Consider the following 25,587-nt stretch of genomic DNA (forward strand, 5'->3'; position numbering starts at 1 on the left):
GCGACTTTATTCGGAAAGCCAGCAAACCGAGAAGGTGGTGGACTCGTGCCCCAAAGAACCATCTTGCCTGAGTTAGAATTCAGGCTTCTTTTATACTAAAAGGGGAGGGAGTAAAGTCAAACCAATTTCCTTGTTCTGGTCAGCTTCTGGAGGGGATGTGTTCATTTCTTCCTGCAGACATTCACAGGTGGGCCTGGCCTGGATGTTTCCTGTGAGCTAAACAAAGGTATTTTAGCTCAGCACTCATTACCTGGGAAGCAGGGTTCCTGGCCCAAGATGGGCCATTATGTATAATTTAAGCTTATAGGCAACATCCCTTTAGTGATTAACTTATAATAGAATATAAAAGTTCTTCCTGGGCTTCCCTGGTGGCGCAGTGGTTGAGAGTCCGCCTGCCGATGCAGGGGACACGGGTTCGTGTCCCGGTCCGGGAGGATCCCACATGCCGCGGAGTGGCTGGGCCTGTGAGCCATGGCCGCTGAGCCTGCGTGTCCGGATCCTGTGCTCCGCAACGGGAGAGGCCACAACAGTGAGAGGCCCGCGTACCGCAAAAAAAAAAAAAAAAAAGAAAAGTTCTTCCTTATTACATCATCACTATGACCCCATGGAATAGATACTGTTATTCTCATCCCCATTTTACAGATCGGAAAACTGAGGCTCAGAGAGGTTAAATGACTTGGCCGAGGTGACACCAGATTACAGGTAGAAGAACCTGTTGGGCAGTGTCCTGGCTCCAGGTTGGACTGGATCTATTGAATTTGATGGCTGAGCTCAGTGGATGGGATACTCACTGTGTTAACATGCAGGTTGTGCGTGTGCTGTATGTCACAAACGGCAGTGTATTTAGCCCCCACAGACTTGTATGAGGCAGGCAGTGTTATCACCTCTGTTTCACAGCGGGGAAACCGAGGCTCAGAGAGTTTATGGCATCTGCTCTGGGTACCCATACAGTGTCGTGGGGCCTGGAAGTTCCTTTGAGTCTGCACCCTGGCCCCAGGCCCCAGTGCTCAGCACCCCAGGCTGAGAGCACAGATCCTGGGGTGGGAGGGGATCACATGGGTTTCAACACAGGCTGGGGACTCGCACCCCACAATGAAAGGTGACAGAGACAGGAATGACGTCCCACCAATGGTTTATTTAAAAGTTACAGAGAAGCACATCCTGGGAGAGAACTGAAGCTTTGCAAAGACCCAGAGGGACACAGGCAGGTGTGTCCCTACAGCTAGGCAACTATAGTGATGGTTCTTTCCAAGAATCGTTGCCCAGGCAGGTGTGACTCTGGTGCCTGGAGTAGGCACGGGGCTTGAAATAACAGAGCTCCCTTGTTCCAGCTATCTGAGGAGCAGGAGGTAGCAGGGGTGACAGGGAGGGAACTGATGCAGCCTCAGGTGCGGGGACTGAGATTTGCCCTGAAGCACAGAGGGGCTGGGGCAGCTGAGGCTGCAGGGTGATAACTGTGGCATACAGAGGTCCAGCCCATCTCGTGCTGGCTGATCCTAGAGAAGTGCGGGCTCATGGTCCTGCAGGAGGGACAGGGCGGATCGGCAGGGGAGGGGGCGCTGGAGTGGAGTCAGGGGCCCTGAAGTTTTCAGTCCACGCACTTGGCGTTTCATTTCAGCACTTGCCGAAGCCCCTGGGCCGGAGCAGGGTAATAATGAACAGCCCCCTAGGACCCCCCCATGCGAATCTGTGGGGCTGACCACAGAGCCAGCCCTCCGTGGTCCTGGAGGTGAGCCCCCTGACCCAGTCCGGGCTGATCAGGAGCACTCACTCCTCAGCAGTGATGAGGGGAGGAATGGTCACAGGCTCAAGAGTCCTGACCTGGATTCGCTGTTCTCAGGAGGGAGGTTTTCCTGTTGCTGCTTCTGGTGGGACCGCTAAACTTCGACAATGGTAGTGTGGAGTTTCCAGAGCTCAACTTCCTCACCCCAGAATGAGGGGCTGTCAGAGAGAAGGCAAGAGAAATAGATAAGAGCTCCACCAATACCTTTGGATTACGTGGATCCAGCCCAGCCGGATGCCGCCCACTGGGTGGTTATTTGAGCCAATGAGTTTCCCGTTTGCTTGAATTTTCCATCTCTAGCAATTGAAAGTGTCTTGACTAAAAGAGCTGCATGTTCACTCAAGCCTCCCACTCACAAGCCACTGACTCTTCTTGGGGTGCAGGCAGCTGTCAGATGCTGGCCTGCCATTCCCTCCTTTGGGGGTTGAGAAACTCAGGGGCCCGCAGCAGGGAGGGTCGGCCCCTTAGATGCTGGGCTGGGGTCTCACCCACCCTGGAAGTTTCTCCGGGTGCCGTGGTGGGGCTTTAAATGGGTCTTCTTCCGAGCATCCAGGATCTTCATCCCAATCTGCACCCACCTGGCCCTTGGCTTCCCACACACCATCTTGTTTTTCTGGGGGAAGAAGAATCTGCAGGGATGGGGGTGTAAGCGGGGAGCGAAGTTGCGTGAGAGTCCCCACCCCCTCCCCCTCCCCCATGGTCCCACTCACATCACCGCAGGCAGGTTGCAGCTCCCGCTCACGTCCTGGCGATGGTAACTCTGGGCGAACCGGAGCATGGACCGTCTTGCTGGGCCGTGGTAAGCCAGGCAGCAGTCCTCAAAAGCACCTGCGACCACACAGCCGCCCAGAGGCTCGCATCTCTACACGTGCGTGTGCGGCTGCGCATGCGCTCTTCAGGAACGCCCACAGCCTTGGGCACCCGCGAGCCTGCGCGCACACCACTACCCTCCCATGCCCTGTGGAGGCCCGGGCACAGCCCAGACGGTAAGGAGGCCGTTCGGCTCACCTTTGGTCCTTGATAAGGGGACAGGAAGCGGGAGTTGGAGAGGGCCCCGCAGGCCCCTGCTGGGTAGGGCCCAGGACCACGAAATAAATGGCGGACCAAGGCCATTTCCATTCCTGCTCTGGGGCGGAGGGCAAAGAGGGGGTGCAGCGCCCTGAGAAGGGGAAGGGGGCATGGTTGGACGAGGAGGAGGTGGTGGTGCCAGAAGGTTCTGGAAGAATGAGCAGGTGGAATGAGCAGAGGATGAATTAATGTGGAGACGGTGCTGGGCCTTCAGGGTCCTCTGGGATCCGTCCCTCTGCCCACCCGTGCCTCCAGGGGCCACATCTCAGTTCTGGGAGGGCCGTGGGAAGGGCTTGGAGGCTCCCTCCATCCCCCACCTTGACCCTGAGAGCAAGGGTCAGTGGAGTCAGATGGACCCTGTGTTGCAGTGCCAGGCAGGCAGTTCCCCGGGGCTGAGGGCCCCGCTGGCCCCAGGATCAATGGGCCCAGGCTGGGCCTGGCGCCTGAAATGGACCTCTAATAGCAGGACAATGGGAACGCAGCCCAGTCCCCTCCTGGGCAAAGGGTAAGGTCTGCTGGGGTCAGGGCTAGGGCCTCTCAGAGCTAATGAGGGGCAGGTGGGTGGGGCCATGGGGCTTCCACCTGGGCAGGGGCCCTGCTTGGCCAGCTGCTGGGGCTCAGCTGCCTCCTCCGGCCCAGCGGGATGCAGAACGCAGCGGCAGAGCTGGGGGACACTGGGGGCAGTCAGAATAACCTTTGGTCACTAATATCACCAAATGCCTAAGCTAGGGAGAGGAGGAGAGGAATTCCCCATTGATAACAGTAATGGTTATCAGTGCTGCTGCCAGGCACTGGGCCAAGAGTTTTGCGGGAATCAGCCCATTGGATCCTCACGTCCCATCTCTGCGACAGGAGTTTGGAGCCCCACTTTGCAGATGAGGAAACTGGGGCTCGTAAACGCTGAGTAGCTACTCTCAGCCGGACCGCACAGGTAGCCGGAGTAGGGGAAGCTGAGATGGAGACCCATGGTTGTTGGTCTCCCAGGTTCTGATCTCAACCCCTACCCCTGGCTCTGCAGGTTCAGGTCACTGCAGTGTGTCCCTGAGGGTAAGCGGCCCCGCTGCCCGCAGTCCCTGGGCTGGCTGGAGTCCAGAGGGAGGCCTTGGGTCATGGACTGTGGAGGAGGCACCCAGGGGCTCTGAAAGGAGGGACTGAGGACCATGCACCCCCAAGGAGCTGCACAAATGCTGGGAGTTTTTGCATGCCTGCTGGGGGGAGCTGTCCACCCGAGAGTGAATTCAGTGGTGAAGGGATGGGGGAGGCTTCTGGGGGAGGAGACAGGCACATGGCAGGGGAGGCACAAGAAGGATGGGGAGAGGGGGACTCCAGGGGGGAGGGTAGGTATTGTCTGAGATAGTACCTTGAGCGTGGACAGTGGGAGCCCAGCCACCCACGAAGCAGGCCACCAGGCAGACCAGGAGCCATGGATTCATAGTGCAGGCTGGTCTTCCTCCTCCGGCGCCTTGAGGGTTAACTAGGAAGGGCGGGTAGGTGGTTGATGAGGACCCAACATGGACAGTGGCAGGCACTGGGTGCACCCCCGTCTCGAGCCAGGGCCCTCTGCAAGGGAGGCAGGTGGCATAGGATGGGGACAAGTGTGCTGGAGGGACCTGCTGCTGGTCTTGGGGGGAGGACTCACCAAAGCCAGTGGGGTCCCTGGAGCCGGTATCTGCTGGAGTGGACCTGCCTGCCACGCCAGCAGGCTTCACCCTTTATAGATGGAGCCCCGCCCTGCCGCTCCCTCCCCACCTCCTCTCCCACTCCACCTCCCAGCTTCTCCCTCCCGCCCTGCCCTCCTCTGTTCTCCCCATGTCTTTCTAGCTCCTCTCTCCAATGTCAGGATGCACCTGTTGGAAGTTGGGCGCGAGGGGCAAAAGGACCCAAATCAAAGAGCTGGGCAGAAAACAAATGACACCTTCAACTAAGTACTCGGACGGGGCGGGGGGGCGGGAACGGACGGACAGGGATTTGGCTCCTTCAGTGATGAGAGGTGGACGGATGCAGGTGGACAGTCACAGCCTTGACCTCAACGAGCCCCCTTGAAGGCTCACGTGCCCCCTATCCCAGGCCCCTCAGCCAGCACCCCGGCTTTCTCCCTGGAGGGTCCTTTCTCCTCCTTGTCCTGGCCCCTCTCTTGCTGCACCTCTAGGTGGATACTGGCTTCCCAGGGGCAGGACCCAGGCAGCCTAGAGCAGGGGGCAAGCCTCCACCTCTGCTCCCCACTCCCAAGCCGCCTGTTCCCACGGGGCCCTGATTTCACCGCATTTTTCTCTCCTTCCACACAATGGGATGACTTATCGTGTCACAGAAAAGCCTTGTTTTTGAGAACAGGCAAACCCATAGAAATAGAAAGTAAAATCAGTTATTGCCATGGGCTGGGAGGAGGGGAGAATGGGGGGGGGTGAGGGCGAAAGGGAAGGTATGGGTTTCTTTTTGCTCTGAAATTAGATGGTGGTGATGGTCAAGGGACTCTGTGAATATAGTAAACACCACAGAATTGTACACTTTCAATGGGTGATGTTGGCGAAGATAATCAATATTAAGATTAGAAAGGAGTTTGGGGACTTCCCTGGTGGCAAAGTGGTTAAGAGTCCACCTGCCAATGCAGGGGACATGGGTTCAATCCCACATGCCACATGCCACGGAGCAACTAAGCCCGTGCGCCACAACTACTGAGGCCCGCGCGCCCTAGAGCTCGTGCTCCTCAACAAGAGAAGCCACCGCAATGAGAAGCCCGTGCACCACAATGAAGAGTAGCCCCCGCTCGCCACAACTAGAGAAAGCCCGCACGCAGCAACGAAGACCCAATGCAGCCAAAAAAACCCAAATTAATTAATTAATTTTTTTAAAAAGAAAAGAATAGAAAGTTTTATTTGAGCCAAACTGAGGACTAGCCCAGAAGCCCGCTTCCCAGATTACTCTGAGAAACTGCTCCAGAGAAGCAGGGTTTTCAGGGCAGTTTTATATCTTGTCAGAAGAAAGAATATGAAACAAGTCAGGGAGATATTTCTTCAAGGTTTCAGAAAAACAGACCAGCATGTACACAAGTCAGTATGACCTTGGTACCTGGAAGGGAGTCTTATCATCAAAGGAGGACCAGCCCTGGCATCCCAGGAGGAGGGGCTTTAATCTTTATTTTTAACATGGACATTCTTTACTTCTGGTCAATGTGCCCTTTTCTTTAATAATTAAAGCAGACGGCAGTGCATGTTTGATAGGCCACAAACAGGCTATTTTAGGTAACATCAAATTCAAGTTAACTTATGTATAAGCCAGAATGGCTTCCCTATATCTCAATATGTAAAAATTTCTTTTATCATGCAATGTATGGAACATGAATTTTCCCCAGTATTACATTGAGAATAATCTCAATAGAACTGTTATTAACGACCACAATAAAGCAATGCTCTGGTTTTGGAAGAAAAGAGGGAGCCCCAGGTAACCACGCAGGCAGGAAGCAAAGCAAAACCCAACTAGAAGTAGTTTCTTTTTCTCCTGGGTTAGCGCGGCCCACCCGGAACAGGGGTGTGGGGATCGGGGTGGTGGGGTGGGGAGCGTCGGGGAAGGGGAAGGGGGTTCTGCAGAGAGCTCGCAGCTGATTGCTTTTAACTTTTTTATTGTCCGCATCCTTAGCTATGGACCACCCTGAGTATTTATGACACTCTGTACCGCTTTCTCATCTCTCGCGCTCCACCAGGAGGCCCTGGCAGGGGGTGGGGCACGCCACCCACTCCCTGGGTCTGGCCGGATGGGTGGGGCTTAGCACAGGGGGCGGGGCCTGATGAAAGGCACTGGGCGCCGGGGCGGGGCTTTCTCTGTGGGGCTTAGGCCAGGGCAGGGCTTACGGGCCCCGCCCCGCCCCGCCCCTCCACAGCCGCCGAGACTCGGCGGCCCGGCTCGCGGTCCTGTGCCGGTGGCAGTGGCTGCTCCCGGGGTGGGTAAGGCTGGGCCAGGACGCGGCTCCGCGTGGCTGAGGGCGTGGGGACGCGGCGTGGCGGGCTGGGGCCAGCCTCCCCGCTGCGGCCCACTGCCCCTGCCTGCCCCGCCAGCGGTCAGCGGCCAAGACGTGGCGTTAGGAAACCTTGGCTGAGGTCCCCGTGAGCGAGCCCACCTCCCTGCACCTCACAATTTGTCCCACCGGCAGCCTTAACGGGGAGGAAGGGGTGAGAGGAACCAGCACGCGCGCGGGGCAGACAGGGATTGTGCGCTCTTGGACCCGGCTCAGAACCCAGGTGTCCCGGCAGTGGACGGGATACTTAGGGACTAAAGGCTCTGGGTTGAAACCCAGAGTTCGGAGGACCGCAGTTGCTCCACGGTCAGGGCTAAATTGCGAGAGGGGAAGCCTCCACTCCTACAGCTGCTGGAGGCATTAAGGGTAAACTGCTTCCAGCAAGGGGACTCTGTTCTCCGCACGTGTGAACCGGGCACAGAGGACAGAAGCTTCCTCCCGGTCAGCAGCTCAGAGAATGGGGCCGTTGTGCGTGGCCTCCAGCCTGCAGCTGAGCCAGACGCAGGGGCTGACCACACCCTAAGGACTGCAGGGCAGGCTGCAGTGCCCCCGGGGTGGGGGAGGGGTGGGCAAGGGCACAGCTCAGCTCAGGGTGCCTCTGGTGGGTGCACACAGATGGCTGTACTGCAGACTGGGGCAACAGTGGGCTTGGTGAGGGGAAATTCCAACTACTGCCTTTGGAGTGAGCTCCTCTGGGGCGGACTGAATACCGGCTCCCTCTCATTTCTCTGCTGGAGGAACTTCCCAGGTGCTCAACGGTTGACCCACTTTTACAGAGAAGGAGACCGAGGGTCAGAGAGGCCAAGTCGGACTTCCCTGGCGGTCCAGTGGTTAAGACTCCACACTTCCAATGCAGGGGGTGCGGGTTCGATCCCTGGTCAGGGAACTAAGATCCCACATGCCGTGCGGCACATCCAAAATGAAATAAAATAGAGAGGCCAAGTCATTCCCCCTTCTAACTTTTTATTCTTGGCCAGGAAAATCCGACTTTTATTTCTTAAATATTGTGAAGGAAAGGGGGACAGTCCCCTAATGGGAGAAGGCCATTGAGCATCTCCAGCCACAGGTTAGAGTCAATTCGAAAGTTTACATTGTTTCTTTTTCCTTTTATTTATTTATTTTTCTGTGAAAATTTTTATCAATAAGGATAATTAACAATACCAAAACAATACAAATCACCTCAAAATATAAATTGGTGAAACAGTGGTAATACACACAATGTAACATTATATAGCTATCTAAAAGTTGTCAAAAACTAAGATGGAAAAATGCTCATTAAACATTAACACAGATCATTAACAAATAGGTACAACAGAATCTCATATTTATTTCTTAAAGTCTAAATGCATAAAAATATGAAAACGTTTGCAGTAGTTATCACCACTAAGTGTTAAGATGAATGCTCCGAAATCTTCTTGGTGTTTTCCTGTCTTCTCCCAGGTTTCCTTACAATAAACATGTGTTACTTTTGCAATCAGAAAAAAAGGGAGGGGGAGGTTTGGGAGTAAATTTGACAAATCATTTTTTTGCAGTACTGAGTCCCTAGCAAAGTATTCTCCCCCAAGACTGCCACCCTCAAACCTTAGTAACTCAGCTACTAATTCAAATCACTATAGAAGTGGTGCTGTTATGAAGACTGGTATTTTTGATGAGTTTTTTTCTACTTCAGCGTTAAATTCTTTAGCAGATGACACATTAGACTTCCCTCATTTTGATGAGTATCTGTTTGAGAACTGTTGAATGGTTGTTAACTCTTTTTAGTTTAATATTTATTGTTACTCTTGGAAAAATTTACTATGTTTTTAGGTAGAGTTTATACACCGGCCTCGTCATGAACAAAATGTAAGCTACTGAAGGTTTTGCCTTTGGTTATGCCCACAAAGCATTTGATCTGTTTCACAAACTTAAGTGATGAAGAATTGGTTCTCCTTGTTGGCTTCATTTTGTGTTTGTAGGAGAATGAGGATTTCAAAATGTTAAAAATGAAAAGTAGTTTATAGTTTCTGGCAGTTTGTACAGTTCGGTACATTAAAGTTCTACATTTTAAATTTTAGTTACCTTGGTTCAGGAAAAACACTAGTTGATACAAACTTAAGTCACTGTCTATGATACGTGAACACGTGAATGTTTTGCTAATGGTTCTGTGGTCTTCCCGTAAGAGCCTAAGCCTGTCTCTTCTACCATTAGAGTGGTGTAGAATGTAAGCTTCCCCTCATACAATTTGTCTCCTCTTTCTCTCTTTACAAAAGATGGCAGGAAACTTGTTACTAGAACTTAATATAATGTAAAGTGATCAAAAAATTGATCTGTAACAGGAAAAAGTAACCTATTTTTGTGTTGATGTGCTTAAAGTTTACGTTATAAGTATCATCTTTCTCCCCCAAGACATTTATTTCTGTAACCAAAGTGAGACACCATCTAACAGTTATATTTTGGGAGAAATAGCCAGTGCATGTAAGGCTTGCATATGTTGGATTCTACTATAAATGAAACATTAATTCATTTAAACCTCAACGTTCTTATGAGCAAGGTACTCTTATCACTTTTAACAGATAAGGAAACAGCACAGAACGAGTAAGTTGTAGAGCTGGGATTGAGTAGAGTGGTTACTACAGTGCTTGAACTTACTATATGTTCTACCTCTAGCTTCATTTCCTTTTATTTTTTATTAAGACATTTTTGTTTAAAGCAGTTTAATTTTCCAAGCAAAATTGAAGGGAAGGTGCAGAGATTTACCATATACCCCCTGCTCCCACACATGCATTGCCTTCCCCATTATCGACATGCCGCATCTCAGAGGTATGTTTGTTACCATTAATGAACTGACACATCATTATCATCCAAAGCCCATAGTTTGCATTCGGGTTCACTCCTGCTGTTGTATATTCTACGGGTTTGGACAAATGTATAATGACATGGACCCACCATTATTGTGTCATATAGAGTATTTCACTGCTTTAAGAATCCTCTGTGCTGCGAGCATGTGTTTTTTATTCTGATGATTTGACAGCCAGGGCCTTACTGATGGTGGAAGTACTATCCCTCCCAGGGCTAGCAGGTTCCCAAAGATAGTAAATGACTTCCTTATAAGGGCACCTTTCATATGCAAACCAGACAATCCAGAGCCCATACCCTAACCCCCTCGTCCATCAGGCGTCTATCCTCCAGCCCTGATCACCCCAGGGCCAGGTGCCAGACAACTAGGGACAGTCTCTGTACCCCAGAGCCTGCTGGAATTATTCAAACTAGCCAGTCCTAAGCCTGCTTACCCTGCCTCACTCAATCCTTCCCACAGAAATCACAATAAAGCCTCTTGCCCACATTTCCCCCTCGCTCCCTCTGCCTCCTGACTGGCCCTGGTGCCTCCCCATGTGGCCCTGCATGGCACAGTGTGTGCCCCCTCCTTCTGGGCTCTGTGAGTAACAAGGTGCCTTTTCAGTGGCAATCGTCTCCTGATCTGTTGGCCTCACCATACCTGAATAATTATAAAACCTACAGTTTAAAACAGGTGTCAAGGGGGACTTCCCTGGTGGTCCAGTGGTTAAGACTCTGTGCTTCCAATGCAGGGGGCGTGGGTTCGATCCCTGATTGGGAACTAAGATCCCACATGCGGTGCGGCACAGCCAAAAACTAAAATAAGTAAAGTAAAAATAAATAAAACAGGTGTCAAGTGATATGCAGAGAGTTGGAGACAGAGGGCAGGTAACAGATGCATCACTCCCCACATGGGGCTCACAGCTAGTGGGGGAGATGTTCGTGGGATGCTGCAAGGCTACATGGTCAGCATTCTAGAAAAACATTCACAGGCAGGCTGTAGGGGTTCAGAGGGCATCCTATCAGGTCTCCAGGGGGAATAACTTGAATGGAGACCTAAAGACAAGCAGGTGTTAGCGGCCAGATGGAGCAGGACACCAGAGAGACCTGCCACGTTCAGGATGGCTGGGGACTGGAGGTGCGGGGGGGAGGATAGTGGAAGATGAGGTGGGAGGCGATAGGCTATTCAGGGCCTCACGTGCTGAGCTAAGAAGGGCCATCTTCATCCAGAGGGCGCTGGGGAGCTGCTGAGGGATTTAGCCAGAGGGAGGGTTGTGGTCAGGCCTGTGTCACAGCTCTGCCAAGGTCACGTGGAAGATGCACTGGAGGGGCATCAGCTCAGGCACAAGAAGACTCAACAGTCACCAGGCTGTCTTCCCATGAGGGCTGTGGGGAAGCCTCTTTCCCAATCCTTCTCATGCCCTACCTTAGCAAGAAGTAACTCAGGAAATATTTACCGAGGTCTACTATGTGCCAGGTTGGGTAGTTAGAGCGGTGACAAGACAGACTGGTGCCTACTGTCGTGGAGATTTTTCATTTTTGTTTTTCTAACAAAGGGGTTGCCATAGCATGTGAGGAATGCTAACATGATGCAAAACAGGGACCCAGAAGAGAGAAAAAAAACAAAGTCAGAAACAAAAGTGAATGAATTTTATCTACAACCCATTTTGTGTCCGTCATCTCTGTGACAAGAGCATTTTCCCAAGGTTCTGTCCCTGGTCCTTTTTTGGGAGGGCTGAGGCTGCACAAACCCTGCTTTGGTATTTTAGCTGTTGATGAAAGAGCTTGAGGTGCCTCGTAGACTATATGTCTGTTTGGCTGTGAACTTCTGCCAACACAAGATGTATGGCTATAAAAATGAGATGTTTTCTCCTAGGGATGAGGGGAAAACAATTGGTCCAGGACGTGTTGGAGAATGTGGGAAGCCTTTCAAAGTCAACTACGTGAAGCAAGGATTAGGGCTTTTCGGTCTTTACGTGCATAACTTTTTTTTTTTTTAATTTGGGCAGAAAAAGTGATCATTTTGTCTGTTTCTCCATCTCAGTGTTCTAAGCCTGAGAAGGTCTGTCTGGTCCACCCAAGCCCTGATTCCTGGTATTCTCTTACAGTCACGGAGGGCAGAAGTCCTAAAATCAAGGTGTCGGCAGGGCTCGTTCCTTCTGGAGGCTCTAGGGGAGAATGGGCTTCCTTGCCTTTTCCAGTTTCCAGCAACCGCCTGCATCCCCTGGCTCCTGGCCCCTTCCTCCATCTTGAAAGCCAGCAGTAGAGCATCTTCAAATCTCTCTCTGACCTCTGCTTCTGTTCTCACATCTCCTTCTCAGACCCAGACCCTCCTGCCTCCCTGTCATAAGGACCACCATGATTGACGCTGGGGCCGCTGGATAATCCAGGATCATCTCCCATCTCCAGGTGTGATTAACTTAATCACACCTGCGAAGTCCCTTTTGCTGTGTAAGGTCACATATTCCCAGGTTCTGGGGGTCAGGACACAGAGACAACTTGCGGGAAGGGCATTATTTGGCCTACCACAGCACCCATGGGGGTCAACCTCCTAAGGGGGACGGGGAACACTCCTGGGGGCAAGTGATATGTAGACTCAGTTCTGGAAGATGGCAGGTAGGGAGGGGGATGGGGGGCAGAGAGTTCCAGGTAGAGGGACTAGGGCACATAAAACAGCAGGCTCCCTGAATACCTGACCTGGCTGTGACCTGAGGGCCCTTAACATCAGCACAGGAACCTGGTCGAGGGGACAGCTGCCCAAGTCCGGAGAGATATTTGGCTGTCACAGTTGGGGTGGGGAGGTGGGGGGCCAGAGATGCTGCTACACATCCTGCAATGCACGGGGTTCTGTCTCCACTAGGAAGAATCCTCTGGCCCTAACAGCAGGAAGCCCTACTGCGGCCACTTTCTGGCCCTGTCTCTCCAAACCCAGAGGGGCTTCTCCCCTTCTCTCCGCATGGAGGGTTTCTGCTCAGCAACCTGTAGCCCATCTACCCCTACCCCACCTTTCTGGGGAAAAGCTGTTTCTACTTCCTCCTGACCTTTGGCCCACCCCAGAACGGAAGCCTGTGTGTGGGCTGAAGGCTCCTACCTCTGGAATGTGGGGCCCTGGGAGGGAGACAGAGCTGAGTAGTAGTGCTTTCTCCCTGCGCCCCGCTCCGCAGCCCCACCCCAGGCCTGACCCACTCTGACCTCTGGGTCCCTGCAGCACCGGGAAGGGAAGGGAGTCAGACGGTGTGCTAAGGTCGATGCATCTGTCATTGGACGGGGAACAATCTAGTTCACCCACGGGACACTAGACAGCAGGTGACAGGGCTCGTGACAGGAGGAGGGGTGAGTTGGTGCGGGGGATCCCCCCTCCAGCTCCTTGTTGCCGCCACCCTGCAGGGCTCAGGTCGGTGACGTCCCTCAAATACGGGCCCCTTGAGTTCCGACGGGTCTTCCTGGGGTCTGGGCAGGAGTGGGTGTCCATCTCACCCACTGAGGAGGGGACCCCTGTTGGGGTGGGGGGGACGGAGCGGGGTGGGTTCTGCCGCGACATGGTGAAACCGGGCTAGTGCCTTACTGCCGTTGGCCCTTGAGAGCAAGTTGGCTTCTGGTTCATTAGGTCAGCAGACCTTTGACACCTACTGGGTGCCAGGCTCCGTGCTGGCCGCTGGGGGTGATAAGGCCAGCAGTTCCCTCAAAGAGCCCGCAGAGGCTGGGGAGGGCAGGGCTCTCACTCTGCTGACCGCTTAACCGAGAGCCAAACCCTGTGCCGGCGCCCCATCTCCCAAGATGGCGTGGGAACAGAGGGGCTGCATTTCTGGGGGGAGAGACGAGGGGGTGGGAGGAAGGGGCGGGGTGGGAGGAAGGCGGGCTGCGGTGATCTGGGTAGAGGAAGCCCCGGTGCAACTGCGCAATGGCCCCGGGAAAAGGGGGAGGCGAGCATGTATTCAGTGGGACTTCCCTGGGGTGAGCCCAGGAAAACCGCTGCTCCTGGAGGGGAGGGCTGGTCTGGGGTGACGGCCCACCTCTCCCACCACCACTGGCTCCTGCCCCTGCTGTGGCCAGCCTCTGGGCATTTCCACGTGGCCCCTGGCTGTGTCAGAGCCCCTAAGGTATGGCTCCCCGTCCACCCACTGGAGCCCCAGGGCTGCTTCATCCACCAGAGAATGCGGTACCCAAACCCCAGAATCCCCTTGGCCTATGGAAGACTGGGCAGTGCCTGTGTGTGATGAGGGCCACCTGAGCTCCCCCGCCCACACCCAGTGGGCTGTGGCAGAACTACATGCTCCCCCAGTGTTATGAGCTGGATTGTGTCCCCCTCCCCCAAATTCATATGTTGAAGGCTTAGCCCCCAGGACGTCAGAATATGACTGTCTTTGCATTTAGGGTTTTTTTTTTTAATAAATGTATTTATTTATTTATTATTTTTGGCTGTGCTGGGTCTTTGTTGCTGTGCACGGGCTTCTCATTGCGGTGGCTTCTCTTGGCACAGGCTCTAGGCGCACAGGCTTCAGCAGTTGTAGCTCGTGGGCTCTAGAGCACAGGCTCAGTAGTTGTGGCTCATGGGCTTAGTTGCTCCGCGGCATGTGGGATCTTCCCGGACCAGGGCTCGAACCTGTGTCCCCTGCATTGGCAGGCAGATTCTTAACCACGGCGCCACCAGGGAAGTCCCTGCATTTAGGGTCTTTAAAGAGGTCTTAGAGTTAAAAATGAGTACAGGGTGGACCCTAATCCAATATGCAGTCATATGTGTGTCCTTATAAAATGGGGAAATTAGGACACAGACAGATGCACAGAGGGAAGACCACGTGAGGACACAGGAAGAAGATGGCTGTCTGCAAGCCAAGGAGAAATACTTCCGAATGAAACCAACCTCGACCCTGGACTTCTCGCCTCCAGAACTGTGAGGAAATGTGTTTCTGTTGTTTAAGCCCCCAGCCTGTGCTTTCTTTTGGCAGCCCTAGTGAACTCACACACCCAGGATGCACCTGAGCAAGGTGGCAGCCCATTGGGTGCCTAGGGATGTGGGGGGGGGGACAAAGATGAAGATGGACCCTTTCTCCATGGCCTTGGTTTCCTCCTCCTCCCGTGTGAACCTGAAGCCATCACTTTAACTGCACCACTGAGGATGCCCGCTTCCCTTCACCCTCGAGCATCTTAAGCCGCTGGGCCCTGGCTGGGTGGAGGAGTGGAAATAACACCCCACAGATGCTACCACGAAACCACGAGCCTCCACCCCAGCTGGGTTCTCCTTCCCCAGAGTGGTCCATGAAAACCATCCCCCCGGCCCCTCCCCTCTCCCCAGCTCCCACGCCCACCCCCGAGTTATCTGCGTCCTGCTCAGTCCTTCCTCCTGCCCATCCAACAGTACCCAACTCACAGGTTTATGGTGAGGATTAAACTGCGTCCCCATAGTGCTCAGCCCACGCCTGAGAGGCACTCTTACTCCACATGGTTGCGGGGCTCCTGCCCATCATTTCTAGAGGACGCGCGATTCCCCAAGCCAGCTGCGTCACTGTGCGTCTAGATCACTGCCAACCTTTTACTCATTGAAAGGAGTTCCCCGGTAGCCTAGTGGTTTGGACTCTGGGCTTTCACTGCCATGGCCTGGGTTCAACTCCTACTCATTAAAGGCTGTAAGAATAGCCCTTCCACTGGGGGCTCAGGACACTTTTCGGTGGTTTAACCAAAGTGTGAGACTATGACCCCTGTAAGATGCTGGGTAAGTATCTTCCAAAGGTTTTGGAATTTTCTGATTATCATGGCCACCACCCTGAGGAAAGCCAGTGTCCGGGTCCCGGCAGCCCTGGAATGATCTTCTTAACCAGCCTGCACCCGAGGGCCACTCTGAGGTTTGTTGACTCCCCCACCCCCACCCCCGTGAACTGTCTGTTTCTGATCTTTGCTCCTTCGGTTCTTAGCAATTTGCGTGAGCTTTTAACAGCTGATAGCACACCTGGCTTTTCCTCTGGCGCAACTTGCTCTTAACTACGGGAGATCAGAGGTTAGCACTCGTGGAGCACTCCGAGACATGCCACCAGCTGTGCTTTTGGACCTTTCGTCTGGGGAGCTGGGTGGTTTGAGGGTTTCCTGCTACATGGAATGTGGGAGTTGCCAGGGTGGGGCAGAGGCCCCGTAATGGGAACACCCACCCTTGGTTGCACTTGCCCGGCACATCGGGACAGGTGGGAGGCACCCTGGCAAATCCACGGGCCCCTGGCCTGCTTCCCATGGGAGGCTGGACAAGGAACAGGGCTGGAGAACGGTCACAGCCAGGTGAGCCAACGACTGATAGGCATGCAGCCTCCATCTCATTTATAAAGAAAAGATTTGGGAAAACAGCCTGGCAGTTCCTCAAAAAGTTAAAGTTATTTTGTCATCCAGCCACTCCACTTCTAGGTATCTACCCAAGAGAAATGAAAACACATGTTCATACAAACGCTTGTCCATAAACGTTCACAGCAGCATGATTCACTAAAGCCAAAAGGTGGAAACAGCCCAGAAAACGTCCATTGATGGATGAATGGATCAACAAAATGTGGTCCATCCACACAGTGGAATACTACACAGTCCTAAAAATGAAGGAGGTACTAAATCACACTACAGCACAGATGAACCTCGAAGACATGATGCTCAGGGAAAGAAGCCAGGCACAATAGGCCACATATTGTATGATTCCATTTATATGAAGTGATCAGAACAGGCAAATCCATGGAGTCAGAAAGTAGATTAATCGTTGCCAGGGGCTAGGGGAGGGACTGCTAATGGGCATGGGGTTCCTTCTTGGAGTGAAGAAAATGTGCTGGAATGAGATAGTGTGAATATACTAGAAACCACTGAATTTCTGCTTAATTTTTTTTTTTTTTTTTAAGAAGCACTGCAAAAAGCCCAGCAGAGAAATGTAAAACATTTAGAGACAGAGCAAGAAGGAGAACCTGTATGGCATGAAAAAGAACAGTTGGGTTTTTTAAAAAAAAACCAGAAATCTTAAAAATGGAAAAAAAAAAAAAAGTGACACAGCAGTTACTACCTGGTCACTGGCAGAAATGAGGAGGGTGACATGATGGTGGAAGTGAAAGTGATCACCGTCAATAACACGGTGACCCTCAGAATCAAAGCTGTTCTAACCTTTGACCCAGTAGGAGATAAAATGCAAAATGCCACTGCTGTTCTTGCCGGAAGGTCAGCCGAGTGTAAGGGGCATGGGTCAGATCCAGAAAGGTAATTCTGGAAACCAACACTCGCCACGCTCACTCAGGTCAGTGACCCGTGTGATCTCATGCTGGGGCATTTGGAGACGAGTTGGGGAGCCCTTCCTGCTCTCCCGGGCACTAAGCATAGAATTTTCTTTATGGGGCTGCACCACAATGGTTGTCCCAGGCATCATCTGCTCTGCTCGGGGCCTGCTCTACATGTGTCCCTGGTGCCCCCTGCTTTTTACAAATAAGCACACGGAGGCTCGGGGAGGTTATCAGCACAGCAGTTCCTGGACGAAAGCCCTGTGCTTCTGTGCCCGCTCCAGGGCCAGGCTCTTCGGGTGAGAAATGTGTACAAGTAGGAAGCACGGGCGACCCACACCCGGAAGGAGCCAGCGCCCGTGGCCACCCACTCTTCCAACACTGAAGTAATCAGGGCCATGAGCCCCAAAGGGTTGCCCACCGAAAACTAAACTCAACCGTCCAGGGAAAGGTCAGTACAGCTTTCTGGTTTTCTAAATAACTCACCTATTCAGCACTTGCGATGGAATCAGTTGAAGTCGGGCCCCAAAGAGCTCAAGTGCCAGAAGGTTCTTTGGGCTCGACCAGGCTGCCCGGCTTCTGTCCAGAGCAGGATGGGTGCTCTGCTTCAATGCTTCGGCTCTGTTTGGGGGCTGACCAGTGAACGGCACCCCTGACATTTAAACCTATTGTTTTGGTCGTGCTGCGCAGCCTGCGGGATCTCAGCTCCCCGACCAGGGATCGAACCTGTGCTCCCTGCAATGGAAGTGCTGAATCCTAACCACTGGACCGCCAGGGAGTTCCCTAAACCCATTTCTTATGTCCCCAAGATACCCACACACACACACACTCGGAGCCCTGTAAGTGGTCCAGATGTCATGGCTTCCCCATCACTGTGCCTAATGACTCGGGCCACCACCTTCTCCACACGTGACTGTCACTGAGTCCCAGAGATCCCACCTCTAAGACATCTGGAATCCTCCTCCTCTCCATATCCCACCCATGCCTGCTTTGACAGCTCTCCCGAGGGGTTTTCTTGACAGCCTGCCTCTTTTGAAGAGTGCACACCCCGCCTGCCTCTGGGTCCCTTCCTTCTAACAAATAAGCAAAGAATCATGTTAAGTGTCTCATTTAAAATTCTCTTTGGCTGAAAGACAAATTCTTTTAGGTGCCCACTGCCTGTGGCAGGAATATCAGGGTCCTGTGGCTGCTACAGTAAAAGACCACAACCTTGGTGGCTTAAAACAAGACACATTTATTATCTTACAGTCCTGGAGGTCAGAAGTCCAAAGTTAGTCTTACCGGGCTAAAATCAAGGTCCCGGTGGGTCTGCGGTCCTCCTGGAGGTGCTAGGAGAGAATCTGTTTCCCTGCCTTTTCTGGCTTCTACAGGCCGCCCGCATTCTTTGGCTCATGGCCACGTCCTCCATCTTCAAAGATGTCAATGGCATCACTGCTTATAGTACTGCTGCATCTCCTTCTCTGCCCCTCCTGCCTCCCTCTGATAAGGACACTTGTGATGACACTGGTCTCATACAGATAATCCAGGGTCACCTGCCCATCTCCAGATCCTTAATCCCATGTGCAAAGTCCCTCTTGCCAGGTCAGGGAACACCTTCACAGGTCCAGGAGACCAGGACCTGGACCGCTTGTGGGGCAGTTATTCTGCTCACCACAGCAAGACCAACCTACTTTTTCTGAAAAGGGCCCCAGGGTAAATATTTTAGGCTTTGTGGGCCATCTGATCTCTGTTGCCAAGATTGGCTACACAATTTATAGAGCCTGGTGCAAGATAAAAACATGGGGCTCCTCATTCATAGATTAAGAATTTCAGAACAGTGACAGCAGAAGTGCAAGACCCTGTGTCACTGCATCGTTTACGTAGCCAGAAAGCGGGCCCTGCCTGAGCAAGTCCACCTCTGCTCCTGCGGCCTGAAAGCAGCCACCAGCAACACGTGGACGACAGGTGCGGCCGTGTTACCATCAAACTTGATGGATGCTGAAACTGCACGTCATGTAATTTTCCCATGTCACAAAATGCTATTCTTCTTTTGTTTTTTTCCAGCCATTTAAAAATGTAGGGACTTCCCGGGTGGCACAGTGGTTAAAAATCTGCCTGCCAATGCAGGGGACACGGGTTTGATCCCTGGTCAGGGAAGATCCCACATGCCGCAGAGCAACTAAGCCCATGCGCCACAACTACTGAGCCTGCGCTCTAGAGCCCGTGAGCCACAACTACTCAGCCCTCATGCCACAACTACTGAAGCCTGCACGCCTAGAGCCCGTGCTCTGCAACAAGAGAAGCCACCGCAATGAGAAACATGCCCACCACAACAAAGAGATGCTCTGCGCATCTAGAGAAAGCCTGGGTGCGGCAACAAAGACCCAACACAGCCAAAAATAAATAAATAAAATAAACAAATTTATTAAAAAATAAAAAAATGTAAAACTCGTTTGTAGCTCACAGGCGGTACAAAAGAAGAGCCATGGGTGGAATCGGGCTGTAGTCTGCCGGCTCCTGGTCTGATGGATAAAATCCCACCTTCCCTGCCTGACTCTCTAGGGCCCTTTGCAGCTGGAGACAGACACTTCTCCAGTCCCATCTCACCATCCTCTTTCCTCATGACCTGCATTTGGCGTGTCCCACCGCTCCCTGCTCCGGAACCACGCTCGGGAACAAAAGCTGTGCCTTTGCTCTGGCTGGTCCCTCTATCTGGAAGCCCCACTTCCCACATCCTCTGGCTGGTAGACCCTTGCTCCTGCTGTCCTCTGGCCCAGACGCTGCCCTCATGAGAGGTGGTGCTCTGTGCCTGGCCCTCGTCACACTAACTGGGTTTATGTGTCTACACGTCCTCTTCTCCCTTGCAGCAGTGATGTCCTCGAGAGCAGGAACCCAAGCTGAGTCATCTTTCTGTCTCCTGATCTCACGGACCCTCAGAGCATGTGCTGAGAGAGATAACAAGAATAACCTGGGGACTTCCTTGGAAGTCCAGTGGTTAGGACTCAGCACTCAGTGCTTTTACTGCCAAGGGCTAGAATTCGTCCCCTGGTTGGGGAACTAGGATCCCACGAGCTGTGCAGCGCGGCAAAAGAAAAAAAAAAAAAGATTGGATAAACTAATAAATGGGGGGAAGAAGAGGTAAGTCTTTCATGCAGAAGAATTCCATATAACTTAAGTAGATATCCACCCTTGAGAAGGGGAACAGACATCTCCACTCTCCGTGTGGGCTGCACATAGTGACTACCTTCCAAAGGAAAGGGGGGAAAAGTGACTTTATAGTGGAGAAACCTGACAAATACTAACTCTGCCAGGTGATGAAAGCCAATATCAACATGCATAAATAAAGCTGATAGTATGTATCCTTGATATGATGTAATAAGGATAGCACTTTACCTCTTTGGTCTTCCTCCCTCAAACCCATCATCCCAGTATTACCACGGAAAAATACCAGACAAATGCCAATAGAGGGACATCCTACCAAATATTTTTTTTTGCGGTACGCGGGCCTCTCCCTGCTGTGGCCTCTCCCGTTGCGGAGCACAGGCTCCAGATGCGCAGGCTCAGCAGCCATGGCTCACAGGCCCAGCCGCTCCGCGGCATGTGGGATCTTCCCGGACCGGGGCACGAACCCGTGTCCCCTGCATCGGCAGGCGGACTCTCAACCACTGCACCACCAGGGAAGCCCCCTACCAAATATTTGACCAGCCCTTCTCAGAACCATCAAGACCATCAAAAACGAGGAAAGCTGGAGAACCTGACAAAGCCAAGAGGAGCCTAAAGAGACAGGACAACTAAGAGAATAGATTTTGGGACTTCCCTGGTGGTCCAGCAGTTAAGACTCCGCACTCCCAATGCAGGCGGTCCGGGTTCGAGCCCTGGTCAGGGAGCTAGATCCTGCATGCTGCAAGCTGCAGTGAAGATGCCGCGTGCCGCAACTCAGACCCAGTGCAGCCAGATAAATAAATTTTTTTTTTTAAAAGGGATTTTTTTTTTTTTTTTGGCCGCACCATGCGGTATGTGGGGTTTTAGTTCCCTGACCAGGGATCGAACCCATGCCCACTGCCCGGATTCTTAACCACTGGACCTCCAAGGAAGTCCCAAGAATAGATCTTAAAAAGTTCTCATCACAAGGGAAAAAAAAATTGTAACTATGTGTGGTGATGGAGGTTAATCATTAACCAAACTTATTGTGATCATTTTGCAATATATACATGTATCAAATCATTATGTTGTATACATAAAACTAATGCAATATTGTATGTCAATTATATCTCTTTTTAGAGAGAGAAGACAACTAAATGTAATGTGGTATCCTAGATGAGATTCTGGAAGAGAAAAAGGACATTCGGTAAAAACAAAGGAAATCTAAACAAACATGAACTGTGGTTGACAATAATGCATCGATATTGGTTCATTAAGTGTAACAAATGTATCATACTAATGAAAGATGTTACAGACGGGGAAACGGTATGGGAAAAATGGCAACCCTGTATCTTCTATGCAACATTTCTGCAAATCTGAAATTCTTCTAAGAAACAAAGTCTATTAATGATAGCAAGGATAAAGCACAGACGAATGAATGAAAGACTACATTATTCATCACGGTGACAGTGACTATAGCTCCCCTCTCACAGAGCTATTGTAAGGACTCCATAGAACCCACATAAAGCATTCAGCACACAGTACAAGCTCAACTCAGAGCACTGGACTCGTCGACATTCTACTAAATCTATGCCATCCACTCTGGGAGCCACGAGCTCTAGGTGACCAAATTTAAATTAAATGAAAATTAAGTACATTAAAAACTCAGTTCTTCAGTGCCACCAGCCACATGTCAAGGGCCCAAAAGCCACATGGAGCTAGTGGCTATTAAATTAGGCAGTGCTGATAAAAAAAACCCAACATGCCCATCATCACAGAAAGTTCTATTGGACGAACACTGCACAAAACCATAAATGGCATGATTATTGGTTCAGTGTTCTTGACTCCTTGGGGTCCTTCTGCAAATCCTATCTTCTCAACCTTCCTGACAGCCCTCTTTCAAACTGCAACCTCCACACCCCACCCTTGCCCTATGTCCAATTTACTTTTCAGTCTTACCACTTTTCACCACTTGGTGTGGAATCCACTTGATTTCTTTCCTGCCTCCCCATCTAGCTCTGCATGGTCCGATGCGGTAGCTGCTATCAGTTGTGGCTGTTGAGCCCTTGAAACGTAGCCAGTCTAACTTCAGATGGGCTGTGAGTGTAAAAGACATACCAGATTTCAAAGGCATGAAAAGAAAAGAGAATGTAAAAAGATCTCATACCTTTTTATATTGGTTACACGCTGAAATAACATTTTGGACATAAATTGGATTAAATAAAACACATGATTAAAATTAACATCACTTGTTTCTCTCTCTCTCTCTTTCTCTTTTTTTTTTTATCCTTTAGTATGGCTACGAGAAATGTTAAATTATGCGCGTGGGTAACATTTGTGGTTCGCTTACATTTCTCATGGACAGCGCCAGTCTAGAATGTCAGCCAAATAGAGGCAAGTATTTTTGTCTGTTCACTGTCCATACAGTGACTGGCACATAGTAGGCGCTGAATTAAATTTTAATGAATGGATGTCAGGCAGAGCCTCTGGAAACCCGCTAGTTCTAATAATCAACACTGATGGTACACTGATCACGTCCCAGGCCCCACTTCCTCACTACACCTGATAAGGAAACTGAGGCCCGGCGACGTGACGTCAGCCCATGCCCAACGGCACGTAGTGCTGAAACGTCGGGGCCGGGATTCGAACCCGGGTTCTGTCCCCAGAGCCCTGGCGTGCTTACCGCTCCTACCTCGCAGGGTGGTGACGGCGGCCGCGGCGGCGGCGGGACAGACAGGCGCGAGACCCACAGCATGCCCTCGACAAGTGGCATGGCCCTTCGGCCACCGCCATCCATCGGCCTCCGTGGGCCAGGCCCCAGTCTGCCCCCTCCGCGGCCATCGCTGGCCACCCGCGTCTCTGCCTGCAGCCGATCCCTCCTCAGGCGGCGCCAGACGGAAGTCCCGCCCCCGCCGTGCGCCCCGGTTCGCCGCGACAGCAACGCGGACCAATGAGGAGCGCGCCGTGGCGGACGCCGGCCAATGGGCGCGCGCGCCGGGGGGGCGTGTCCGGGCCGTGGGCCGGAGCGGGTCGTGCGCGCTGAGGAGGAGCCGCCGCTGCCGTCGCCGTCGCCGCCGCCGCCGCCGCCGCCGCCACCGCTACCGAGGCCGAGCGGAGCCGTTAGCGCCGCGTCGCCGCCGCCCGCCCGCCCCGGAGCAGACCCGGGCCCGCCCGCCCACTTCCAGGTGAGGCGGGGGCCTTTGGCGGTGCCCGACGGGGTAGGCCGCGGCAGGCCTGATCTCGCCTGGCCGGGCCGCGGGCGCTCGCGGGCCTGCACCGGTGGAGGCCCAGGCCGCGCCGGGCCAGGAGGGGACGCGCGCGGGCCTCGGCGAGCGGGCTGGGGCCGGCCGGTGTGGGCGCCGGCGACAGACCCCGGGCCGGATTCCTCGGCCGCCGGGAGGGCCGGGATAGGGGGGCACGGCGTGGGCACGCGCCTGGCGGCCGGGTTCCGAGGCCGGGCCCGAGTAGCCTTGCAGGCCGGGTATCCGGGGGCGGGAGAGCGAAGCCAGAGGCGAGGGAGTGGGGTGGGCGTCTTCCGCGCGCAGAGGTCACGGCCCACGGGCTCGCTCCCCCGGGAAATCCTACACATTCTTTTGTGGTCGTTGTCAGAGGACCGCGGCCGATCTGAGGTCCTCCTAGAAGTGTGCAAACCCTTCAGTATGTATGAGAGTCCTAGAAAAAAATAATTTTTTTTGAACGCCATCTCTAACAAACAATTTTTGGGGCGTGGGACGTTTGGATTTGTAAAGTGTGTGTGTGTGTGTGTGTTGAAAACACAAACTGCACGCAATTGAACAATAGGGTATGGATGCTCTTCCTTTTCCGGCGTCCTTTGCTGCTAGGCTTATTAAAATGGGTTCTAATACCTGCCGTGTGTAGGGCAGGTGGGTAAGGACTTCTGCAGGTGCTGCCCCTGGAGGAATAGAGCACACACCCCCCCTTACTGAAAGTATTCATGGGGGATCCGGATAGCCAATGCTCCAGAAGTGGGACGATGGGGAGGAGGATTCACTAGAGAAGGGTTTCTCAGCCTTGGCACTACTGACATTTTGGGTCTGATCATTCTTGGTTTGGGGTGGGGGGAGCTGTTCTGTGTGTTGTAGGATGTTGGGTATCATCCCTGGCCTCTACTCACTAGACGCCAGCAGTGTCCTCATTCCCCAGTTGTGAAGATCAAAAATATCTGCAGACATTGCCCAGAGTATCACACACATACACACTCACACGTGTGAGAACCACCACTGGACTAAATGATCTTCCACTAAAAGGTCCCCTAGCCCCATCTCTGATGCCTTGGAATCCAGTGCTCCCGAGACGTTGAACAAACTCAACTGTGGGAGCCTTAGTTTTCTTATCTGTAAAATGGGATGGATTAGAATATTGCCCTGCAGATTTAAGGGTGTGGGAAGCGCCTTGCATCGTGCGTGACCTGTGCCTGGTAGACACTGAATTTATAATGTTATAAGTAGTCGACAGTAATATTTAGTGGGGATTTACTGTGTGCTTTCTACTCACAGATGTTTATCTCCAGCCCTTGAGGTAGGTGCTGTGTGTTGTAATTTCCATTTTAGGAACAAAGAAACTGAGGTTTCGATGGGTCACTTAATGAGACCAGTCTCACACAGGAAAGTGGCTGATGGCAGGATTTGAACTCAGGCCCTCTGACTCAGAGTCCTTACTCTTAACTACTGGGGTTTACTGTTCTTATAATCCCAGGGTCTGGGGGACCCCCGAGAGACATTCCATTCAATTGTCATTGAGCATTTTCAGTGTGCAAAGCTCTGTGGTGGGATCTGTTATAAAATTCTGCGACTTCATGGCCTATGAAGAAGCCAATATATAAGAACATCTCAAAATGTGGAAATAAATCACGTTTATGTTGAAGCACTTGGTTTTGAGGAGGCGGAGTTTCAGGTTGGATGTGTTCAATCTGAGGTCATGGGGCAGCAAGTGGAAAATGAGAGGAGAATTATGAAAATACCATCTTCCTGATGCCTTGCTTTTGCCTCTCTCACTCCTGCCTCCCATCTCTATAATCTTTCCACACTCCAGCAAGAGCTGTCTTTTTTAAATGCAGATCTGGTTATGTTACTCGCAATTAAGAGTCTTTGGGTGGAAAAAAAATTAATTTTTTAACCTCTTTAGGTGGCTTAAAAGCTAAAGTTTGGGGTCCCAGGTCTTGCACTTTCTAACGCTCCCCTCCTTTCTGAGTTCACCTGCACATAGGCCCTAAACTCTGACACCCTCTGCCTTTTGCCCCCATTGCCTGGAATGCCGTTTTCCTCCACCTAGAGATCTCTTTCTCATGCTGTGTGGCCCAGGTCAGAGCTCACTCACCATTTGAAGCCTCCCCTGACTGCCACTCTTTCTCTACCCACGCTGGAGTCAACTGTTACCTCGCCTGTGTTCCCATCTCATTCAATGGAATCAAATTAAATGCTGAATGGTGAAAGAGGTGCAGTTACCTCCTTTCACCCCTAGGTGGCAGTAGTGAAGCAGCGAGGCCGACCTGAGATTTTGGGTCAGGGGAAGACCAGAGGAAACCAGCCTAGGGAAGGGAAGTCAGT

The 25,587-nt window shown here is 52.3% G+C and overlaps 2 protein-coding genes across 5 annotated transcripts in view; one reads left to right on the forward strand and one right to left on the reverse strand.

Moving 5' to 3' along the window:
• Positions 1-133: 133 nt before the first annotated feature.
• Positions 134-22,893, reverse strand: CCL25 (C-C motif chemokine ligand 25). Of its 3 annotated transcripts, none has more exons than XM_060297218.1 (7): positions 22,713-22,893; positions 21,980-22,117; positions 4,212-4,325; positions 2,494-2,611; positions 2,276-2,412; positions 1,822-1,941; positions 134-499 (listed from the first exon to the last, which is right to left on the reverse strand). In XM_060297218.1, the coding sequence occupies exons 3-7, from the start codon at positions 4,282-4,284 to the stop codon at positions 285-287; spliced, it is 663 nt and encodes a 220-aa protein (XP_060153201.1). In that variant the 5' UTR covers positions 4,285-4,325; positions 21,980-22,117; positions 22,713-22,893; the 3' UTR covers positions 134-284. The 3 variants fall into 3 exon arrangements, with proteins under 3 accessions (XP_060153201.1, XP_060153202.1, XP_030736245.1); XM_060297219.1 differs by having other exon boundaries at positions 22,704-22,893; XM_030880385.2 differs by lacking the exon at positions 134-499 and having other exon boundaries at positions 1,116-1,941.
• A 185-nt stretch (positions 22,894-23,078) lies between these two features.
• Positions 23,079-25,587, forward strand: part of ELAVL1 (ELAV like RNA binding protein 1) — a 38,593-nt gene continuing 36,084 nt past the window's right edge. For both annotated transcript variants that reach the window (XM_030879552.2, XM_060297220.1), the window contains exon 1: positions 23,079-23,205. The gene's annotated coding sequence lies outside the window, so the exon portion shown is untranslated. The remainder of the gene's footprint in view (positions 23,206-25,587) is intronic.

Source organism: Globicephala melas, chromosome 3, assembly GCF_963455315.2.
Source record: "Globicephala melas chromosome 3, mGloMel1.2, whole genome shotgun sequence".
Lineage (NCBI taxonomy): Eukaryota > Metazoa > Chordata > Mammalia > Artiodactyla > Delphinidae > Globicephala > Globicephala melas.